This window comes from Anopheles bellator, chromosome 1 (assembly GCF_943735745.2).
Source record: "Anopheles bellator chromosome 1, idAnoBellAS_SP24_06.2, whole genome shotgun sequence".
NCBI lineage: Eukaryota > Metazoa > Arthropoda > Insecta > Diptera > Culicidae > Anopheles > Anopheles bellator.
In genome coordinates this window covers 40,391,016-40,410,638 of record NC_071285.1, presented here as the reverse complement: position 1 = coordinate 40,410,638, position 19,623 = coordinate 40,391,016, and the positions used below count along the sequence as shown (strand labels likewise).

The window sequence follows — 19,623 nt, the reverse complement described above, 5'->3', positions numbered from 1 at the left end:
CTTCGATCCTGAGTAATCTACGCCCCAATTCGAGCAGTTAAAATGTCAACACGATCTGCACGGCCAATGTAAACATCCAATGTAAACAAACCAATTTTGCTGTAAACTAAATTCGTATGATCATGTCTACCGCTGATCATGATTATTGCAGATTGTTATTGATCAGGTGGGTAAAAAGATATTCTATTTTAAGATATTGATTTTGTGATAACACATTCTTTGTGTGAATTTCAGGGCGACATTGTAGGCCTCTTCCGTGTCGTGTGTTTACGGATGACGATTCCATACCGATTCTTTTTATATGGAGTGCGTACAGGGAATGTTAAAACCACAATTTATGGTCTATGGTGAGCCGATCAACCCAAATTGGTTTGGACCTGAAAAGGTCCTTTCGTTTGAAGCATCCTTTTGCCCGTACCTGTTTCACTCTGTCCGAAGCTGGCCCTACCAGGTAATGGTGTCCCGGGCCCGGACCCTTTTTCACACGCGGGGGTATCGATCATCAGCTGATCGTAGGGTAGGCATCAATAAATGTATAAATGTATGGAAATTTCTTAACATTCGCAGCATTCGCTCAGTGAGCCTCGTGTAATACGGTAGCGATTCCACGGTGTTTTGCTTTGTTTTCCAAGTGATAATTCGAGTGAGATTTGTGTCTTAATCTGTTGAATTCGGAGTGCCAAGTGCTTTTTTGTGTATCAAATCAAGGTAAGTTGTGTTCTCTTTTGTCGGGATAGTGTTAACTTGTAGCTGTTGTAGCAATTTCGATGGCGCGTGACAGATGCAACATATTTTCGTATCTGTTTTTCCTTGCTGCAGAATGTCTTTTGCACCCAGCAAACGAGGAAGGTTCGGGTCGCCCGCGGAGCAGGAAAGGCAGCCGGCAAGTCCGAACCAACCGGGACCATCTAATAGGCGACCGGAAGCCGATGAAGTTGAGGTTAGTCACATTATATATTTCAATGGTAAAGGAAAAATTCAATAATATTGAGAACAAGCTAAATTCCTCCTACGTGAAAACAAGTGTATCCGCAGAAACCAAATTTATTATTACTTAACAGTTATTAAGCTTTGCCTACTTATTACATTCATGGATAAAATTATGAAACATGTGTTGTAACTGTATTATTTTTTCTCGGGGCATCATAGAAACTTCGATGGCTTAAACTAATTTGCTCCATATTTGTTGGATTGGTGGTTTGGTGGTTGGTTGGGTTTTGTTGCTTTTGATCTATAAACAAGAACAACTAAATGAATACAATTTAGAAGTAAAATGATTTTACTTACACCACCGTTTTCAATATACCTATTTTCACCAGACCAGTCAAAATGATGGTCATGTGAAAAATTGCTTATTATGACTTGTTTATTCACTCTATAAAAATGATAAAACAAGTTTAGTGATGTTGATTGTAAACGATAAACGGATCGTAGTTGGCAACTCAGTTCTTTGTGATTTTTGCATTGAAGTCTGAAATTCGGAGCAAGTTCTTCTGCTAATCGAAAGAGAAGTCTTTCCGTGAAATGTTTTCTCGAACGAATGTACTGTAGGATCTCGGTAAAATCACGTCGACTCACAGTACTGGAAAATGCCTTCAATTTTGCTTGCGATCATGGGTACATCTGGTGTTGATTGAATGAAGGTAAAAGTCACAATCTAGGAGTAATTTCGTTTTGTTCTCACTTGTAGATGGTTGCAGAAGTGGTACTACGAGGTATCCTAGTCTCGGTCGCGATCTCGTCGTAAATTAATTCTGAAAACTGTAATACGCTTTTTATTATCCGCAGTACCATAGCGATAGCGACTCTGAGCTGGAACCGGATCTCTTGGAGGGTCAGCGCTCTGCGTTTAAAGCGCTACCTGCAGAAAATCGCGATAAAATACAAAGAATCTGTAAGGGAATAGCTGCAATAGGCTTCAAATACAACCTGGACCCCAAGTTCGCGACAGAAATGCTCTGTCTGCTGCAACCCGACTACCCGGGAATGCCGTTGGATTTGCGAGCAGCTTTGGACGTGCCGTCGACATTTTCCCCAACTCGGGAAACCCCGGGTGGTCTATACTGGCACCGCGGCTTGGGTTAGTATTTTTGTAGTAGTAATTATTATTTACACTTATGTTTTGTTTATTATTTACACCTATCATTTTCATTTCTATCATTTGCAGAGAACGGGCTGCGGACCAATTACACCAACGGAAGCGGCGCCACACATGTAGACATAGACATACACGTTGACGAGATGCCACTGTATAAAAATCTGTCACAGGTATCTTGGACCATCCTGGGGATGGTTCAGGATCCGGTTCAGCAAACAGAGCCGTTCGTGATCGGAACCTACACCGGAGAGAAGTGTCCCCAACGGATGCGCGATTTTCTCCGTCCGTTGGTGGACGAAGTAAATTCCTTGAATGGACAAAACGTCACTATTAATGCGGCCTCCGTCAGGATCGACGGATTTAACACAGATCACAGAGCACTGTGTTTAATAAAAGGTAAGAATTGACGGGACAATCCAGATTTGCCAGATTTTTATAATGAGTTTTTTTTTCAGAAGTCCAAGAAGGCTCGCAACTGGCTTGCCACAAGTGCGAAGCCATTGGCTGGCAGGCACATGGTGGCATGGTGTACCCCATCGAAAAGGGTGCACAAAGAACCGACGCGGGTTTCCGAGAGCTCCGATACTTTGGCCACCATAAGGAAGAGCTCGTTGGCGAGGGTGAAAACCAGAGGATGGTCGCAATACAATCGGCTTTGGTAGGCATCAATTATATCGATATGGTAGAAGATTTCAGAATCGGAGATGAAGAACACCTGTTGCACACAGGTATTTTTGTAAATTTGCTTGAAAATTTAATGAAGGGAAATGGTAGAGAGATTTTACCGATAGAGCAGAGAAAATTAGAGAAATTGAATCGTCGGTTGATGAGAACAACGCTACCGTGCGAATGCTCTCCCCGCCACTTTGTTCCAATATCTAAAGATTTGGCACAATATCTTCTTAATCGACTTTATTTAGGCAATTTAATGAAGTATGTAGGGATAACGTTTTTCAAAGATGCAATGCAGCCAGAGCTGTTTGATATGTTCATACGAGTTTATTGGGGCATGTCCCTTTTAAGCTCGAGCTACTTCAGAGCGCATTGGCCGGTGGCGGAAATTTTTTTTAGCCAATTTCTATCCTTGTACAAGGAGAAATTCGGCCAAATAAGTTATAAGTTTCATTGCCTGACTCATCTTGTGGAAGAGGTCACACGATTTGGGCCGTTAAAGAGAAATTCGTGCCGGCCTTTCGATAACATGCTGAACTCCCTCCGGCACGTGGTGGACAGGCGGCAATCGGCCCTGGACCAGGTGAGTAGTACATTGCTTCTCCGGGAAGCTGCTTTCCGGAAGTCCGGAAATGCGCCTAATTTCCCTCTTGTAAGTAATAAGCAGAGAAACGGCACGTATCATAGAGTCCAGGTACGAGAGGGCTTTACATTAAGAACCAGTCCTTCTGACTGTTGGTTCCTGGTGAAACCCGCGCCACCCGCCGAATCTCCCCGTGTGGTGAAATTTCTATCCGCTTCCGTGGAGCCTTTCCGGATCACAGCGGATCCCTTACTAAGTCACACGGAGCTGTATAACATAATATACGTAGAAAACTTACCCAAGGAGTTAAATGTACTTAAGTCCCTAGACAACACTAGAACACTTGGCTCCCCCATTGAGTACCCGTTGCAGAGTGTTCTCTGCAAGGTGGTCATGCTTCAAGCAGGACCAATATCGACATACACTCCTATGTTCGAAACCCTTCCAGAGCACTAAGTAGTGATAAGTAGTGATAAGTAGTGATAAGTAGTGATAAGTAGTGATAAGTAGTGATAAGTAGTAATTAGAAGTGATAAGTAATAAGTGACAATCAAAAATATTAGGTCTCAAGCTCAAATAAAAATTCTAAAAATAGATCTTGTCTGTTTCAACAACTTATTTACCCTCCAGAAATAGTTTATTTACCATATTTTTCCATATTTCTAAAGTAGACTAAAGATAAAATGCGTCTACATTGCAAGAGACAAACTAGTATTTTATATTTCGTAATAATCTTCAAACTCAGATTCACTGCTCTCTGACAAATTGATATTCTCTAATTGCTGTACAATGGACTCCTCATTGTCGCTCTCTGAATTGTGACAATAAAGTTTCCGGAAATTTGTGATTTGAAAAAAATGCTTCATTCGATTTTCGATTATTTTGTGGCGTTAGATTGCTACACACGTCAGTTTCTTATGGTAAAAAGTTCGGCCATTTAAAATAATCACTTAATCTTTGACAGCTGTTTTACTTTACTTTTACAGCTGTTTTGTTCAACAATTTCGCAGATTGCCGAGAAGATGTGAACGTCGAAAAGCCATGTTTGGTCGAATGTGAACAGTTTTGTTACAGTTTTCTTCAATTACACGGTTGTGGTGCCACATGAGTTATTGCCGATAGTTAGAACGGTCATTGACGAATATTACCTGCAAGTTATGCGCAATTTGCGCGAAGCAATCCGCCACAAACGCGAAATGTCGTGAAAATACGGTACTTTTTCAGAAAACTCAACGATTTAACGAAAATTTGACGAAAAATTGAAATTGAACGAAGAATTCTTCGTTCAGTTCGTAAGAATTCGTAAATTTAACGAAAAATTGCGAATTCGATGGCTGCGTACTTTTCAAATTGCACACAATCGTTTCATCGCACGAAACGTTGCCATAACATAATAGTCAAGATTTATGGTACAAGATTTCCCTATTTCTTCCGAGATGGCTCTTTGCCATTTGCGTTTTTTGAATTTGTACGTTTATGTTGTGTTGTGTTGTGTTTATGTTTATGTTGTGTTTATGTGTTGTGTTGTGACGTTTATGCTACAAGGTGAGCAAACTTATCTGCTGCTTGTAAGCACGCACACCCATCGCAGAGTATGATTAATTCGCGCTCTCTGTGTTGATCTTGTAGCTTGTAGTGCTGTGTTTTAAGTTCGGAGCAAAAGTACAGTTCAACAACCAGAATATGATAAGCAGCGTGTGCCGTACCGCCCTTTCACTCCCATCCTTCGGGCCATCCTCCCAAACGCCCAGGCGATACGTTGATAATGCACGGTTTTGCGCAGCGCAATCCGGAGTAGGAAGTGAGAACAGAGAATGAAAAACGAAACCTTAACTTCTGGTTTCACTCAGCTATTTTCCCAGTACCGTGCCAAGTCATTGACATCACGTTGCCGTCGAGGCAATTTTGCTGCCCCTGCAATTGCATCGTAATCGCGTTGCAACCAGGACCGGTTTATCTGTGTGTCAGTAGAACTCTCATCTCTCGTGTGCTCGGCCTTGCAGCGTCGGGCCCTAGACATTAAAAAGGCCACAATGTCAACCAGTCAGTGTACGGCGAAAGCCGAAGCGGAAGCGTGTGCTCTCGTTTGCCTTGAACTTGAATCTGTTTCCCAAGAACGGAAAACCGATTTCTAGCTTCCTTCCTGCTGAGGTTTGGACGGTGTCCTCTAGCAGGCGCCGCATCAGGGAATAGAGGGACGACTCGTGAGGCACCGACTAGCCATTACTATTTAGAATAAATTACGTCTCGATAGTCTCTCAATGCAAATGGGAATTCTAGCACCTTGAAATGATGGTGCCCGATGATTAGAGTACTAGAATGAACCTCTCGACACTGAACGATTGAATTCCTTCTGCACTTTCAAATGCCCCCTTGTGCTTAGATCCTTTCGCTGATTCCTTTCTGATTATCCAATTATCCTTCCACGAGCTGGACATTCTCTTTCCCGGTTTCCGAGTCGGAAGAGACACCTCGGTCGGTCAATCCGCGAGTTCTCTCTTCGCTGTGTGTTCAACAATGCGATTTCCGTTCTCACGCGACCGCTCTCCTGCGCCAAGCCAGACATTCGTGCCTTCGCCGGCTCGCTCGAGTTCTCGGCTCGATTTCAAAAAACCGACTCAGAACCGCATAACCCTTCGAACCGTCCGGGCGTGTTCCTTTGGCCATCCGCGAGACCCATAAAGAAGCGATTCGTCATACAGTGATCGTTGGCGGAAAATCGGGTGCGAAGAAAAGTCATCCACTCGACACGGAATCACCATGAAAGAACTGACCCTTCAACTGACCGACGAGGAACGTGGTGAGTACGCAAATGGTTACGTGTTACAGCGTAATTCGCGCCACAACAACAACCTCTCGGCCAGCCGGCCGAGGCTTGGCGGAAACGTGAAAAGTGAAAACAAATCGCGTCGGATGCACCGGCACGAATTTTCCTCTCTCGGTCCGCGATTCTGCGCAGTTACTGCGCGCCAAAGTGCACTCACTGCAGCTGCAGTTGCAGTGAGTAAGATGCACTCACTGGCGTGAGCATTAATCACCGTGGGACCGGAGCTGCTGCTGCTGTGTTTGCCCTTTCATTAGTGATCGAACGCGGAAAGCAAATATGTATCTACTACAAATATTTACCGAGCCGGGCTAATTACGCGATCGATCCCGGTTCCCCCCGGCGGTGCGATCGGAGAATATCGTTTCACCTCGTCAGGTGGGCAAAAAAGAGCGCAAGTGCCTAAAACGATCGTAACTGATCCGAAGCGGACACGTGCGTCACGGTTCAGGAGTTCCGGGGGCATGCTAATCGTCGTTGATCGACTTAATTGGAAGGCTTTTCGGTCGGCCGTTTCTCTTTAGCGCTTCGGTGCCGCTAGAACCCCCCAAAACGAATCGGATTCATGCGCCCAAGTTTATTCTAAATACCGAATGAATTAAGTAAAATTTGCATTAAATATTAGGTGGGGAGTAAAAAATTATGCCACTTTCCAAGCCAGACAAAGACACAAAGCAAAAATGCGCAAAATATTTACCCAACCTCGGCCGTGTCCCAACAACAAATTCATCGCGAACCAGAACAATGGGACCATACGGCTGTCTAATAATACACAAAAGCTGTTTCAACAAAGGACGGCGCAGAACAGGAACAGATCAGACAACTGATCATCACCACACGCCCCGAGTTTGGGCATCGCAAAATGGGAGGCTGTTTAGGCACCGAAGCCAAAGGGCTCCAAAGTATCCTCTTGATCAGATCGGTCAGCTCCATCGATCATTGCCCTTTTGCCCAAAACGGATCGAAGCAACGGATCATCCCCCCCAGGCGGTGGAATAGTCGAAAGCGAAACGCGAGAACGAAATCTCCAGCCTAAGCGCGTCATTACTCATTCGGCGGGCCTCCTCCTCTTATGTAAGGTACTGTACCGGGCGAAGGGGCTCGCTGGGATGGGTGGAAATAAATGATCCAGCTCTTTTTGAAGCCCCACGACGCGACAGGCGGGACTGATTGCGCGGGAATGCGCTGTCGAACGCGTACTCAAGACGACGTGTGATTTGGCAGGAATTGGGGGATAAGAAAAGAATTTTGTTTTTTGACGGTTTGTAGCGAAACCATATTATTCTCTGGGAGTCACGCTGGGCTCGTCACGTAGGCCGGATCGTGTATGACGCGCAATAAATACGTCTTCCGACGGCGTTCGTCAATCGAGATTTGTTGTGAACTCATCCATGAATGCTGTCCTTTGCAAGTGCTTATAGATTTAATCAATTTTTTTTTATCCTATGCTCATTCGACAGAGGCGAAAGAATACTTCACGACGCTGTTTGCGGCCTTGAATACACCCTGCGATGAGGGCACGGGGGCCGACCTTGAGGCCCGGCTGCCGCCCTGGTACGACGACGCGAAATTCAAGCGCGGCCAGCGCTTCTACGCCGACAATCGGTTCGGAATCCTGCAGGCCTCGTTCTGCAGTCTCCTGGTGTTGCTGGCCGATCCGAAAGGATTGCGCATCCTGGAGCACACTGGCCGCTCGAGCACGGTGGAGACGGCCCGCAAGCGGTACGTGTCCACCTTCATCCACCTGAGCGACTGGTACGAGTGCGAACTGACACCCGGCTCAAGGTAAAAGGGGTAACGAGTCCGCCTGGCGTCGTCCTTCAAGGTACTGGTTTAATGCAACGTGATCCTCTCCACAGATCGTGGAAATCGCTGTCCCAAGTGCGCCGGATGCATCTGAGTGCATCTCGAAGCGCCACCAAGCGGCAGCTCGGGCACATCAACCAACCGGAAATGGCACTTACTACCTTCGGGTTCATGGGGTTCCCGTTGGTTCGGCCTCACCTGCTCGGCATCCGGTACGACAACCGGGAGGATCTGGAAGCGTTCGTCCACGTGTGGGCCGTGATCGGGTCTATGCTGGGTGTTCACGATCGTTACAACATGTGCCTGCCCCGACTGGAGGTGGTGGAGATGATCTGCCGGATGGTGCTGCGTTACGTGTTCGTGCCGTCGCTGCAACTCGAATCGCCCCTGTTCCGGCAAATGGTCGGTGCGATCGTGGACGCGTTTGACGGTTACATGCCGTTCACGTCGTACGAAAGTGTGGCTTTCCTGACCTGCCGGCTCGTCGGCATCCCCGGCTATCAGTACGATGTCGACCGGAAGAAGGAGTTTATGTGCCGGGCGATACTGACCCGCGCCGAACTCGACGCCGTGCTGGAGTCTATGGGGGCGAAGGACGGCTACCGGCGGGTGTTAGCCCTGTATCGGACCATTTTCTGCGATCGCCTGCGGCTGTACAGTGTGAAGGAAACGTACGGTGCGGAGGTCAACCAGAACTACCTGGAGTCGGGCGAGGGAGTAAACGGAACCTACACGAAGCTGCGCACAACCGACGAGAACGACAACGAGGCGCCGGCACCGGGAACGAAGGGCTCGGAGCAGGAGCTTCGCGAGCTGCTGGGCCTCAAACACAACCAGGAGCTGATCGTGACGAACATTGACGACGAGGACGAGTGGGCCACGTACCTGAACGACGACAAACTGAAGCAACTATCGCCGGGCGGGCAGAACAACGTTAAAAGGACCGTTCGGTCGCTCAACATGTGCTACAACCCGATCGGGCGCTTCGTGAACGAGTCAGTCCTCTCGGTGATACTGTACCGGGTGCGAAAGTTACAGGCCAAGTAATGGAACGGAGACAATGCAATATTCGGAGTACAAAACGATCGCCATGTTTCAATTGTATGCTGCGCGATTCGAGCGTTCAACGTTTGCAACGGAAAGCAATACCGATTATACAGGCTTCAATGTTTTATCGAGGTTTTTTATTACCTTAACACAGGCGTACGCTGGAAAGGGAACTAATGAAGCAACTAAACACAAACCATACATCGAAAGTTACCGGCCAAGTAATCGAACCCCCCCGGACCTGATAATGCAATTTTCGCAGTACAAAACGTGATCGTTGTCAGTTGTATCGAGTTTTAGGCTTAAATAGTTTGTATTACCTTAACACAGGCGTACGCTGGAAAGGGAACTAATAAAGGATCGCAATTTTAAATCCATCGGCTAAATTGCATAAAGTATCAAAATGGAGATCAGTCAAATGAAGATCAGTCGACTTCACTGACTCCGCAAGCTTCCTACAGGATATGGAAAAGGGCTTTCCATAAAAGACCCTTAGAAAACAATCTGTCACAAAACACCACCCTCTTCTGGATCCACGGACACTCCGGAGTTCAAGGAATTTCGCCAACCAAGCCAGACTCCAAAAATCCTCCCCGGACCGACAATAATTTCAGTCAAAATTAAAAAGTCCTATCTAGGAGAATAGAACACAACAGGTTCGAATTTTTATATCTAACTGACAAATCCAGTCCGCTCTTAAACCAGTTCTGTGGAGTTACCTTCACAGTCCCACATGTTTCTGGACTGCCACGACTACTGCTCAGAAGAAATAATCTATAAAACAGATCAAGACATATCTCAAGTCCTCTCCAACCACCCTGACCAAGAACGCAAACTGCTTAATTTCCTCAGAAACACACTCTGTCCTACCGGACGACCTACGTTATTTTTATACGACCTGTCTTTATTTGTGTTTTTATTGTTTGCGCTTAGGACTGCATACAAATCTTTGTTAGTCATTTCCATAGCTTAACTCTATTTTATCAGTTTTGCAGACAAACATTTAGACCTGTCAAGAACAAATTGTTACGTATGAACCTTGTGGAACTTTCCATCGCCAAACGTCAAAAATGACAACACCGCTGTCAGTCGTCGAGTAAACGGAAGCGACTCAATATTCTCAATTTTATTTGAAATAAATAGCACAGGGGCTGAAAAATCGCGGGTCTAACGCTATAGGCGCTAGGCTTATTTCATTCACCACTTTTTAAGTTAGTACAAAAAACGTTACCTGTAAAAGAAAGCGTGTTGTTTTTAAATGAAACAATCTTATGCTTAAATTTTACACTGCTTCTTGATGAGAAAAAATAATGCATAGTACAAACTCAACATAAATTTCAACGATAGAAGATGAAATTTCCCTGTCTTCTGTCTGAATCTACTCAAATCTCAGTTGAATCCTTTGTGGCACGATCCATCAAAAGTATCCCTTCAGATTGTCCTCGAACAAAGTGCGCCAAAAGAGTCGGCGCTCTCTGCACGGGTCCTGCACCATCACCGGCCGTACATTAATCTCCAGACAGTCCAGTTGAAAATCCGGGGCGTTCGCGGACACTTTACGCACCGGTTCCCACGGGATGTCCAGCACGTCGCGCGATGGGTCACCGTGCCGGGCGAAGCTGGTCCAGAGAGCCACCAGGTTGTCCCGGACTCGATGCTCATCACAGTTCGCCGGTAGACTAGGCAGACACCGGGAGCTAGAGGAAGGCAAGGTAGCAACCGTTATGGGCTTTTGATTATTGTTGATTCTCCCAAATGCGTTTCTCACTTGAACTCACTTGAACACATAAAACACATCGTCCCCGTGGCAGGCGCCGGCGACGGTGCTGTTGCGGAACAGTCGTTTCAACAAACTGAACCGTCCGTCGTACGTAAAGCGATAATGGTAATGGGCCATATTTGGCTGGTACTTGGCCAGCCACTCGGCGTTGACACTGGAATCGGTCATGAAGATCGTGTCCGTCAGCAGATGCTTCAACTGATCGGTGCTCCACTTGACCACTGGTTGATCTGCAAAGTAGAACCGTTTGATCCTGTCGCCAATCGCCAGCCGTTGCGCTGGCGGCAGCGAGTGGAACATCTTGTCCGCGAAACGGTACGGAAGCTGGCCGATACCGTTGAGCCGGTTGCGCATGATGTGCAGCCCCAGGATTCCCTCGGCATCGTTGCAACCCTCGAGCAGAGGCACTCGCAGGGTGTCGTAGGTCTTCAGGATCCGCTCCGGTTCCTCCGTGATTATGCTGTCCTCCGTCTGCGTGCGTTCCACAACCGGCAGGAAGACGAACACCAGATCAGGGCTCTTATTCCCGTTGCCCAGTGCCTTCCGTTGATGTCTTGCGAGCGCTTTGGCCGGCACCTTCAGCAGCGTTTCTGCAAGAAACAGGTTTTGTGAATACATTAAATGGCCACAGTGCCGTAATCTAGCTGTCGAAGCCTTGTGTTGAAAGATGATGCATTCAAGCGAGAGAGAGTCTTTCTGCCCACCAACAGTGGGAATTCCTAAACACAACACCGACCAAATGCAATTCCGTACCGAGTGCTCCCTGTTGGCTGGTCCCGACATAGCCGAAATAGTGCGCCAAGTTTAACGCCATTTGCACACCGTCCTGCTGCATGAAGGCGTTCGAGCAGACGACTCCGCTTTGGCAGATCACCCGGTGGAAGTATTTTCTGCAGTAAAAAGGGAGTTGGGTTTAAATTCCAGACTTTACGTCCAGGTCCTGGTCGAGCTACGTACCGTGAGTTGGGCGAAAGCAGGTGCAGATAGGACGAGAAGCTGCCGGCACTTTCCCCGAACAGAGTGACGCAGTGAGGATCGCCCCCGAACTGGGAGATATTTTCATGGACCCAGCGAAGCGCCATCAGCTATGGGGGGAGGAAACCATAGACCTTAAGCCACCAGCCCAGGGAGTGAGCTATGCCATCGGACGCACCTGATCTTTCAGCCCGGCATTTCCCTCGATGCCAGCCTCCGGTAGGTGAAGGAACCCGAACGGCCCCAGACGGTAGTTGAGCGTGACCACGAGTACGCCACGCTGCAGCAGTGACTCCGGGGTGTAGAAGAAGCTGCTTCCAGTGCCGCAGGCGAAGCCGCCACCGTGCAGAAACACCATAACGGGCAGCAGCCGGCAGTGGCGATCGCCATCGGGAAGCTGGGGCGTGTAGACGTTCAGATACAGGCCACTTTCGGCACCGAACACGATGCCGGAGAAGAAATCGAGCTGCACGCAGTCGGTGCGCTCGATGCCACAGTCCACGACCGGGGTCCGGAAGCTGCCGAGCGGAACCGGAGCCCGGAACCGCAGCTCACCGATCGGGGCCGTCGCGTACGGGATGCCTTTGAAGCCGTGGTAACGCTCGCCGTTCGGCAGGGTCGAAGTAACGCCACGTACCTTCCCCTGCCTCACGGTCACCAGTGGCCGGAGGGCCGGTGGCCAGTGGTGCTGCAACCGGTGTCGTACGAAGAATGAAACGGTGCCACCCACCAGCCGTAACAGTGTCACCAGAAAGTGCCACAGGTTCGTCCACTCCATCGCCTCGAGCAACTCACACCTGACCGGAACGTCCACCAGCGAGCGACTGGCGCGGGGCCCAAGCCGGGGGATCACCGCAGCTTATAAGAAATCCCCACCGGCCTCGGAACGCCATCGGTCAGCGATCGCCAGGTTGACCGACTGACTGACTGCCGCAGTGTTGTTTACTGGCGCCACTCCACCACGCACACTCTCTCCGATTACGCTTCGTCGAGTTTTATGCTGTGATGTTGTTATTTATCGCGATTTTGCATCACCAAGGTCCAACACTACAACAGACTCGATCTCGATCGACTCCACAACACACGGAAGGTACGGTGAGTGCGTCGTCAAGCGAAGCGAATGACGATTACGGTACTTTCGATCGAACCGGCCGTTGGCGGGTTGTATCTACTAGGTTGTTCGATAAGTTTTTTGCCTCGATAAGAAAAATACATTTTTTAAATTCACTTTATTATTTGGTAGAGCCTCCCTGAACATCAATGCTACTTGATCCTACGAAACTCCAATTTATGAATTCCCTGAAGAGATAATCTGGAAGGCCTTTAAAATACACTTCCGCAGCTGTTATGACGTCATCGTTTGATGGAAAACGCTTTTCACGCAAGGTCTTTTTTGAGTCTGAAAACAGATGGAAGTCACTAGGGGTCGAATCTAGTGAATACGGTGGATACCCCAACAATTCGAACGTTAATTCTTGGTCTTTTGCCATTTTCAAAATGCTCTTGTAATCTGGTGCATTGTTCCATTTTTAGCGAACAAAAATATCCCAACAGTTCAGTCAAATAATTGGTTATACTGCTCAATGAGATGGTTAGGTCTTAAACTAAATCTCTTTCAGTGGTTCGGTTTTAGTGATTGCGATATCCTGTATTTTTTCTACGATTTCAGGTATTATGTCTGTTTTTTTACGTGTTTGACATGGATCGTCTTGAAAGCTAATACAACCACGTTTAAATTCAAAACCCCGGTAATTAAAGCCGGTAATTAAAGGTAAAGAGTCCAACCTTCGTTCATAAATCTCCTTTGCTTTAAAAACTACTGAAAATAAAAACTAAATCACTCCACGATGCATGATTTTTCCCATTGTAAAAAATACTGACTTTGACGATTGAAATGAAACTTTACACGCTTTCATATGAAGAGTGAACCAATGTGCCAAAACAAAAATTAGGCTCGTAGCAATGCCCTTCGTTATCGAGGCTCCGAATGTAATGAACAACCTAGAAAAAATTTAAATTTCTAATGCGAGTAGATCACTAACACCTGAAACAGTTTTCAGTGTTTCCATCAGTACTCTGCTTGGGACTTCTTAGCTGGCAAATTGGGGGGTTGAATATTCACGATTGTTCGCCTTGGCACTCGGCAAAGGAAAGATCACTACGCTGATAGAACACCTGGGCATCATTAGAGATCGCTTAAATGAATTATACACATGCTAGAGTATGATTCAGCTATGATCAATCTAAAGTCGGCGACTTCTAAAATCGGAAGTGTACCAAACGGGTGCATCTCGAGATGCCGTTGAAGGAATTGATCTTGAAAGAAAGATATTTTGGTCACTCTAAGTAAAAAAAGGAGAAACAATTTTCCGATTTGATTTGGACGAAATCGTGGACACCAGTATTTGGGAATGACGAACGGACATTTTGATGGACCTCTCTCACTATTAACTACAACTTGTTTTCCGATTTAAATTTTTCTACCATTACCATGCGTTTGTTGTGATACCCCAAAGAGGACGTTTATTTGGCTCACAAAGTCATTCACACCGAGGTGCCGCTGCGGGCTGGATCCACACTTCAACCTTCACCCGTCCAAATTAACACATTAACACCGAGTGTCTCCGGTTTTCGGCTGGCGCGTTATTTGCTTTCGGTTATGTTAGCTTTTAGGCATTTAGGCCGCCAACACGCGGGCACATCACAGGAAATCGGGACGGTATTGGCGAAGCAATCGACGCCACAGCTGTATCCGCCCATCGCCCGGATTACGCACCATCCGTGGAACCGTGTTGAGCTCGAAACAGTCCAGCTCGAAGTCGGTGGCGTCGCGAGCGATCTTCTTCACCGGGAGCCACTTTTCCGGCACCAGCTCAGCGGAAGGACCCACCGACGGATCACCGTGCTTGGCGAAACTCGTCCAAAGGGCGATCATTATCCGGCGCATCCGATACTCGTCACTGTCGGGTCGAAGTGTTGGCAGGAAGCATGTGCTGCGAAATGGAAGCATTCGGGTCAAAGGTTCCGAAAGGCTTTTTACCGCCGCTGACACTTACTTGAACATGTACATTAGATCGTCCCCGTGGCAAGCGCCGGTGACGTGCGAGAGTTGAAAGAGTCTCTTCAACAAACTGAACCGACCGTCGTACGTGAAGCGGTAGTGGAAGTGCTGGACATTCGGCTGGTACTTGGCCAACCATTCGGCACTGGTGACCGAGTTGGTGATGAACGTGTTGTCCGACAGCAGCTCGCACATGCGATCGATCACTCGATCCGGCTTCACGGGTCCATCGCCAAAGTAGAACCGTTTGATCTCCTTGCCGACCTGCGCGCGGTCAAGGTTTTGCGCGTTGCTGGCCAGTAGCACCGGTACCAGGCGTTCCGGTGACGTGAGGAACGATGGCCACCGGGAGCGTAGTGTCCGCAGCGCCAGTATCCCTTCGCCACTGTTGCAGCCCTCGAGCAGCGGCATACGCAGGGCGTCGTATGCTTTCAGAATCTGCTGCGGATGCTGCGTAATGATGCTGTCGTCCGTCTCCTGCTCCTCGACCACCGGCCGGAAGATGAAGATGAGTGCGAGCTGCTTCTCCGCTTCGCTGATCACTTCATTCTGGTGTTTCGCCACTAGCTTGGCCGGTACCTTCTCCAGTGTTTCTGCAGAGAATTCGGGGGAAGAATTGGCGCGTGATTAATGGTTACCCAGCGGGAGCGACGCTTCAGTTAGTGCCATTCCTTGTCAGCTCTTGAGAGAGAGAGAAAGGGTGGATTGACATCATAAAATTCCTGGTTTAATCGTTCTGCTATCATTTAATCTCTTCACTCTTCGATAACAGCACCAAGCGTAGCACCTTCCGTCGCTATATCTATTTGACTACTATCAGGAAGCAGTTCTGAGGGCAGGTCATCTTAAAACACATTCCACAGCTCCTCGTAAGCGCTAGCCAGGAACGTCCACTCACCTAGTGCGCCCTCGTCACTGTCACCGGTGTAGCCGAAGAAACGGGCCAGTTTGCGTGCCTTCTCCAGCGGTTCCACCTGGAAGAACGAGTCCGAACAGGCGACACCACTCTGGCAGATCACCCGATGGAAGTATTTCCTGTAACGGAAGAATGCTGTAACTGCTTCGCTTGTCTCTGGTTTACCGTCGCTAGTTACCGTGAGTTGGGCGATAGGTAGTGCAGGTACGAAGACATGCTCCCGGCACTTTCCCCAAACAACGTCACATTGTCCGGATCGCCACCAAACTGGGCTACATTTTCGTGCACCCAACGAAGCGCCAACAACTGTAAGTGAGAAGAGGGAGGTTATATTAGTGGCCGGTGGCCCCACTACAGAAGTCACAACAGACGAACCTGATCCTTGAGGCCCGCATTGCCGGGAATGCCGGCTCCGGGCAGACAGAGGAACCCGAACGGTCCGAGTCGATAGTTGATCGTCACCACCAGCACGCCCTGCTCGACGAAAAGGTCCGGATTGTAGAAGAAACTGCTGCCGGATCCGTTCATGAAGCCACCACCGTGAATGTACACCATCACCGGTGCCCGAGGCACTCCCTCGGTGGCATCAGCTTCCCCCGGCAACCGCGGACTGTACACGTTAAGGTACAGGCAAGATTCCGAGCCACTGGCACGGTCGGAGAAGAAGTCTTTCTGTACCGCATCGGCCCGCTCGGCGTAGCAGTCGACGATCGGTTTGCGGAACCGCTCCAGAGGTACCGGTGGCCGAAAGCGTAGCCTGCCGACCGGCGGTTCCGCGTACGGAACGCCCTTAAAGTAGTGGTACTGGGCCCCGTTCGGGAGCGTCGAGGTGACGCCACGCAACTTACCCTGCTTCACCGTCACCACGGGCCGTACGGCCGGCGGCCACAGGCGTATCAGCCTGTGGCGCACCACAAACACCAGCAGACCACAGACGATGTGCGCCAGAGCGCACACGAAGTCGAACAGTACCCGTGCTCTCGTTAGCAGCATGTTTCCGACACGAACGCGGATCGCGTTATGATCACCGCACGACGATCACACCCCGTACTTTGGACTTTGCGTGACACAGCTGGGCACGAGCGGAGAGTTAAGTGAACGCGAACTGTGGCGTTGGCGCGACAGACAAACACTGAGCCGATCCGACATCGACAGCTGATGCGAGTGGCAAAAAGAGGAGCGATCGATCAGGGGCTCCCCGTTCTGGCCAGTTATCTTATCGGCTCCGACTCTGAGAGGGCTTACGATTAGCTATCACCGGGAGTGGGGTCTACTTTGGCGAGAAGCAAAACCTGTTCCACAGAGCCGTGGCGGGTCCAGAGTTCAGATCTAGAAAGAGAGAGAGAGAGAGAGAGGATCGCGCAATGGATGAATCAAAATTCGAGAACCGCTTCGTCATGCAGGCAGCCCAAACATGTGATGTTAGAGCCGCCGGCCGACCTGCGGACAGCAAGAAGTCAGATGTTGTTAGAGGAAGCCGTTTGCAATTAGCTGTGCCGGTTTTTGCCCCCTCGGTAGACGGCCTTTTGCAATAGCTCGTCTGGTAAAAACGGGGTCGCAGATTGCATCACCCTTGTTTACCCTTGTGATTCACGGAACTATTCGGATCGTGGACTCTTTCACTTTATTCTGGATATTCTTCAAGCCGGTTTTCGGCAGTATTTCGACTCTACACTGATCCCGTTTCAATTTACATCTGGGATTGCATTAGGGATTACTTAAAAGGAACTTATCACCTACACCGACCACTCACACAGAAAGCCGCCGAGAAGCGTATCCATGTTTGTGGAAGAGATTCCTCCAGAAACGGCTCCGCTCCTCGATCGGATTCGGCACCATCGTTAGCGTGCGATCGATGCGTAAACACTGCAACCGGAACGCTCCGTTCCCACACGGTTCCACGGGTTTCCAGGACGGTGCCGGTTGACCGTGGCGTGCAAACTCAGTCCACATGGTGACGAACGAATCCCGGACCCGGTTCTCGTCCGCATCCTCGTCAAGCCCAACGTTCAGTGCCGATCGGAACATGTAGAACACGTCGTCCCCGTGGCAAACGCCCGGGACACTCGACATGTTTAGCAGCTGCTTCGTGTTGCCGTATCGGCCGTCGAACGTGAAGTAGTAACAGTAGTGCGCCACCAGTGGCTGATAACGGGCCAGCAGCTCGGCCGCCGTAACGGTCGCCGTAAGATACTCATTGTCGGACAGGACGTCCATCAGCTCCGGTAGCGTTCCACGGCCAATGGGTCGATCGCCGAAGTAGAAATGTTTCACCAGCTCCCCCACAGCGCTCCGGGATGCTTCCGGTCCGGTTAGATGCAGGCTCGTCGGAAGCAATCGATCCGGGGCAAGGTTGTACTCGTTCAGATGCGCCTTGGCGTGGACGAGGGCTACGATTCCTTCGCCACTGTTGCAACCCGTGATGATCGGTATCGGTGGATCGAGCGGAGCACGCAGCGCATCCAGCGGATGCTGAGTAACGAGTGCCCCAGGGAGGTCACTAGCTTCGACTACTGGCCGGAACGGAAACTGTAGCTCCTGCTGGCGCTCGGTCGCAGTCAGTGTTTGTAGCTGATGTTTGATCAATTGCTTGGCCGGTGCCCTCATCAGCGTCGCTACGAGGATTAATGTGTGTTTAATAGCTGTTCCGATACTTGCAAGGGCTCCCTCACTTACCGAGTGCTTCGGCGTCGGATGATCCGCGGTAACCTAAACACTGTGCTAGTTGGCGTGCCTTATAGGATGGTTCCACCTGCAGCGCGTAGTCCGAGCACGCGACACCGCTCTGGCAGATCACTCGGTGGAAGTACTTTCTGGTGGGGAATTCGATCTGATTAGCTCGTTTGAATGATTCCCAACCTGATTCACTCACCTGGACACGGGTGACAGATAGTGTAGGTAGGCTGCCTTGGCACCGGCACTCTCACCAAACAGGGTCACATTATCGGGATTCCCTCCGAAGGCACCAATGTTCTGTTGGACCCACTGCAGCACCAGCAGTTGATCCTTTAGTCCCGCATTGCCCAACACACCGGCCTCGGGGAAGGCCAGGAATCCTAGTGGCCCGAGTCGGTAGTTGAACGTTACGACCACGGCCCGTCGTTGCACGAAGTACACCGGATCGTAGAGGAAGGCATTGCCACTGCCACACATGAAACCGCCGCCATGGATGTACACCATTACGGGAAGACGCTCTCGATCCCTAGCGGCCGGAAGCTCCGGTGTGTACACGTTCAGGAACAACCCATCCTCGGAACCGACCATCACGCCCAGGATCTGATCGTACTGCAGACAACGGTTGCCCTCGACGAAACAGTCTACGCAGGGCTGTGGAAACGCTCGCAGCGGTACCGGTGCCTAGTGGAACGATATGGGGACATCAGAAAATGTTTGCAACCGTCCAGGATGGGCTCACCTTAAAGCGCAGCTCACCGACCGGCGGCTCGGCATACCGGATGCCCTTGAAACAGTGATACTGTAGGCCAAGCGGAGCGTCACGCACCGTAAGACCGCGCAGCTTGCCCGGTGCGATCGTCACCGAGCAGGTGTTCCGTGGGGCGGACAGCTTCAACCAGGTACGGCTCCACCAGCTCGCCAGCAGACCCGCGGCCAACCGTAACACGGCCGCTACGAAACGATGCATTCCGTTGACTGCGTCTGAGTGTGGCCCCAAACGATGCGTTGGCAGCCAGGTGTTTCGGGCATACCAAACAGAGGCCAATCCGAGAGAGAGAGAGAGCGACCTGGACAGAAACGGGGACTTGTTTGCGCGGTGGTGTAAGTGTTTACCAACAAACTGTTTGCGTGCTGCTGTTTGTGTATGTCGCAAACTGGCCATCGATCGCTACAAAATCTTTTCGT

At 49.4% G+C, this 19,623-nt stretch overlaps 4 protein-coding genes across 4 annotated transcripts; 2 read left to right on the top strand and 2 right to left on the bottom strand.

The window, feature by feature from the left end:
- The first annotated feature begins 2,009 nt into the window (after positions 1-2,009).
- Positions 2,010-3,813, top strand: LOC131215601 (uncharacterized). The gene is made up of 4 exons (XM_058209993.1): positions 2,010-2,080; positions 2,168-2,494; positions 2,554-3,422; positions 3,802-3,813. The coding sequence occupies exons 2-4, from the start codon at positions 2,242-2,244 to the stop codon at positions 3,811-3,813; spliced, it is 1,134 nt and encodes a 377-aa protein (XP_058065976.1). The 5' UTR covers positions 2,010-2,080; positions 2,168-2,241.
- Positions 3,814-5,995: 2,182 nt separating this feature from the next.
- LOC131216077 (uncharacterized) lies at positions 5,996-9,526 on the top strand. Its single transcript, XM_058210479.1, has 3 exons — positions 5,996-6,153; positions 7,638-7,962; positions 8,037-9,526. Exons 1-3 carry the CDS (start codon positions 6,114-6,116, stop codon positions 9,028-9,030), a joined length of 1,359 nt encoding a protein of 452 aa, XP_058066462.1. The 5' UTR covers positions 5,996-6,113; the 3' UTR covers positions 9,031-9,526.
- An 870-nt stretch (positions 9,527-10,396) lies between these two features.
- On the bottom strand, positions 10,397-19,405 carry LOC131215600 (uncharacterized). Its single transcript, XM_058209992.1, has 14 exons — positions 19,178-19,405; positions 18,635-19,119; positions 18,439-18,575; positions 17,516-18,377; positions 16,138-16,663; positions 15,941-16,068; positions 15,745-15,881; positions 14,842-15,439; positions 14,491-14,778; positions 11,964-12,609; positions 11,768-11,895; positions 11,564-11,700; positions 10,809-11,400; positions 10,397-10,727 (listed from the first exon to the last, which is right to left on the bottom strand). The coding sequence occupies exons 1-14, from the start codon at positions 19,403-19,405 to the stop codon at positions 10,448-10,450; spliced, it is 5,172 nt and encodes a 1,723-aa protein (XP_058065975.1). The 3' UTR covers positions 10,397-10,447.
- LOC131212241 (esterase B1-like) lies at positions 13,132-16,878 on the bottom strand. Its single transcript, XM_058206032.1, has 5 exons — positions 16,138-16,878; positions 15,941-16,068; positions 15,745-15,881; positions 14,842-15,439; positions 13,132-14,778 (listed from the first exon to the last, which is right to left on the bottom strand). The coding sequence occupies exons 1-5, from the start codon at positions 16,753-16,755 to the stop codon at positions 14,487-14,489; spliced, it is 1,773 nt and encodes a 590-aa protein (XP_058062015.1). The 5' UTR covers positions 16,756-16,878; the 3' UTR covers positions 13,132-14,486.
- Positions 19,406-19,623: the final 218 nt, after the last annotated feature.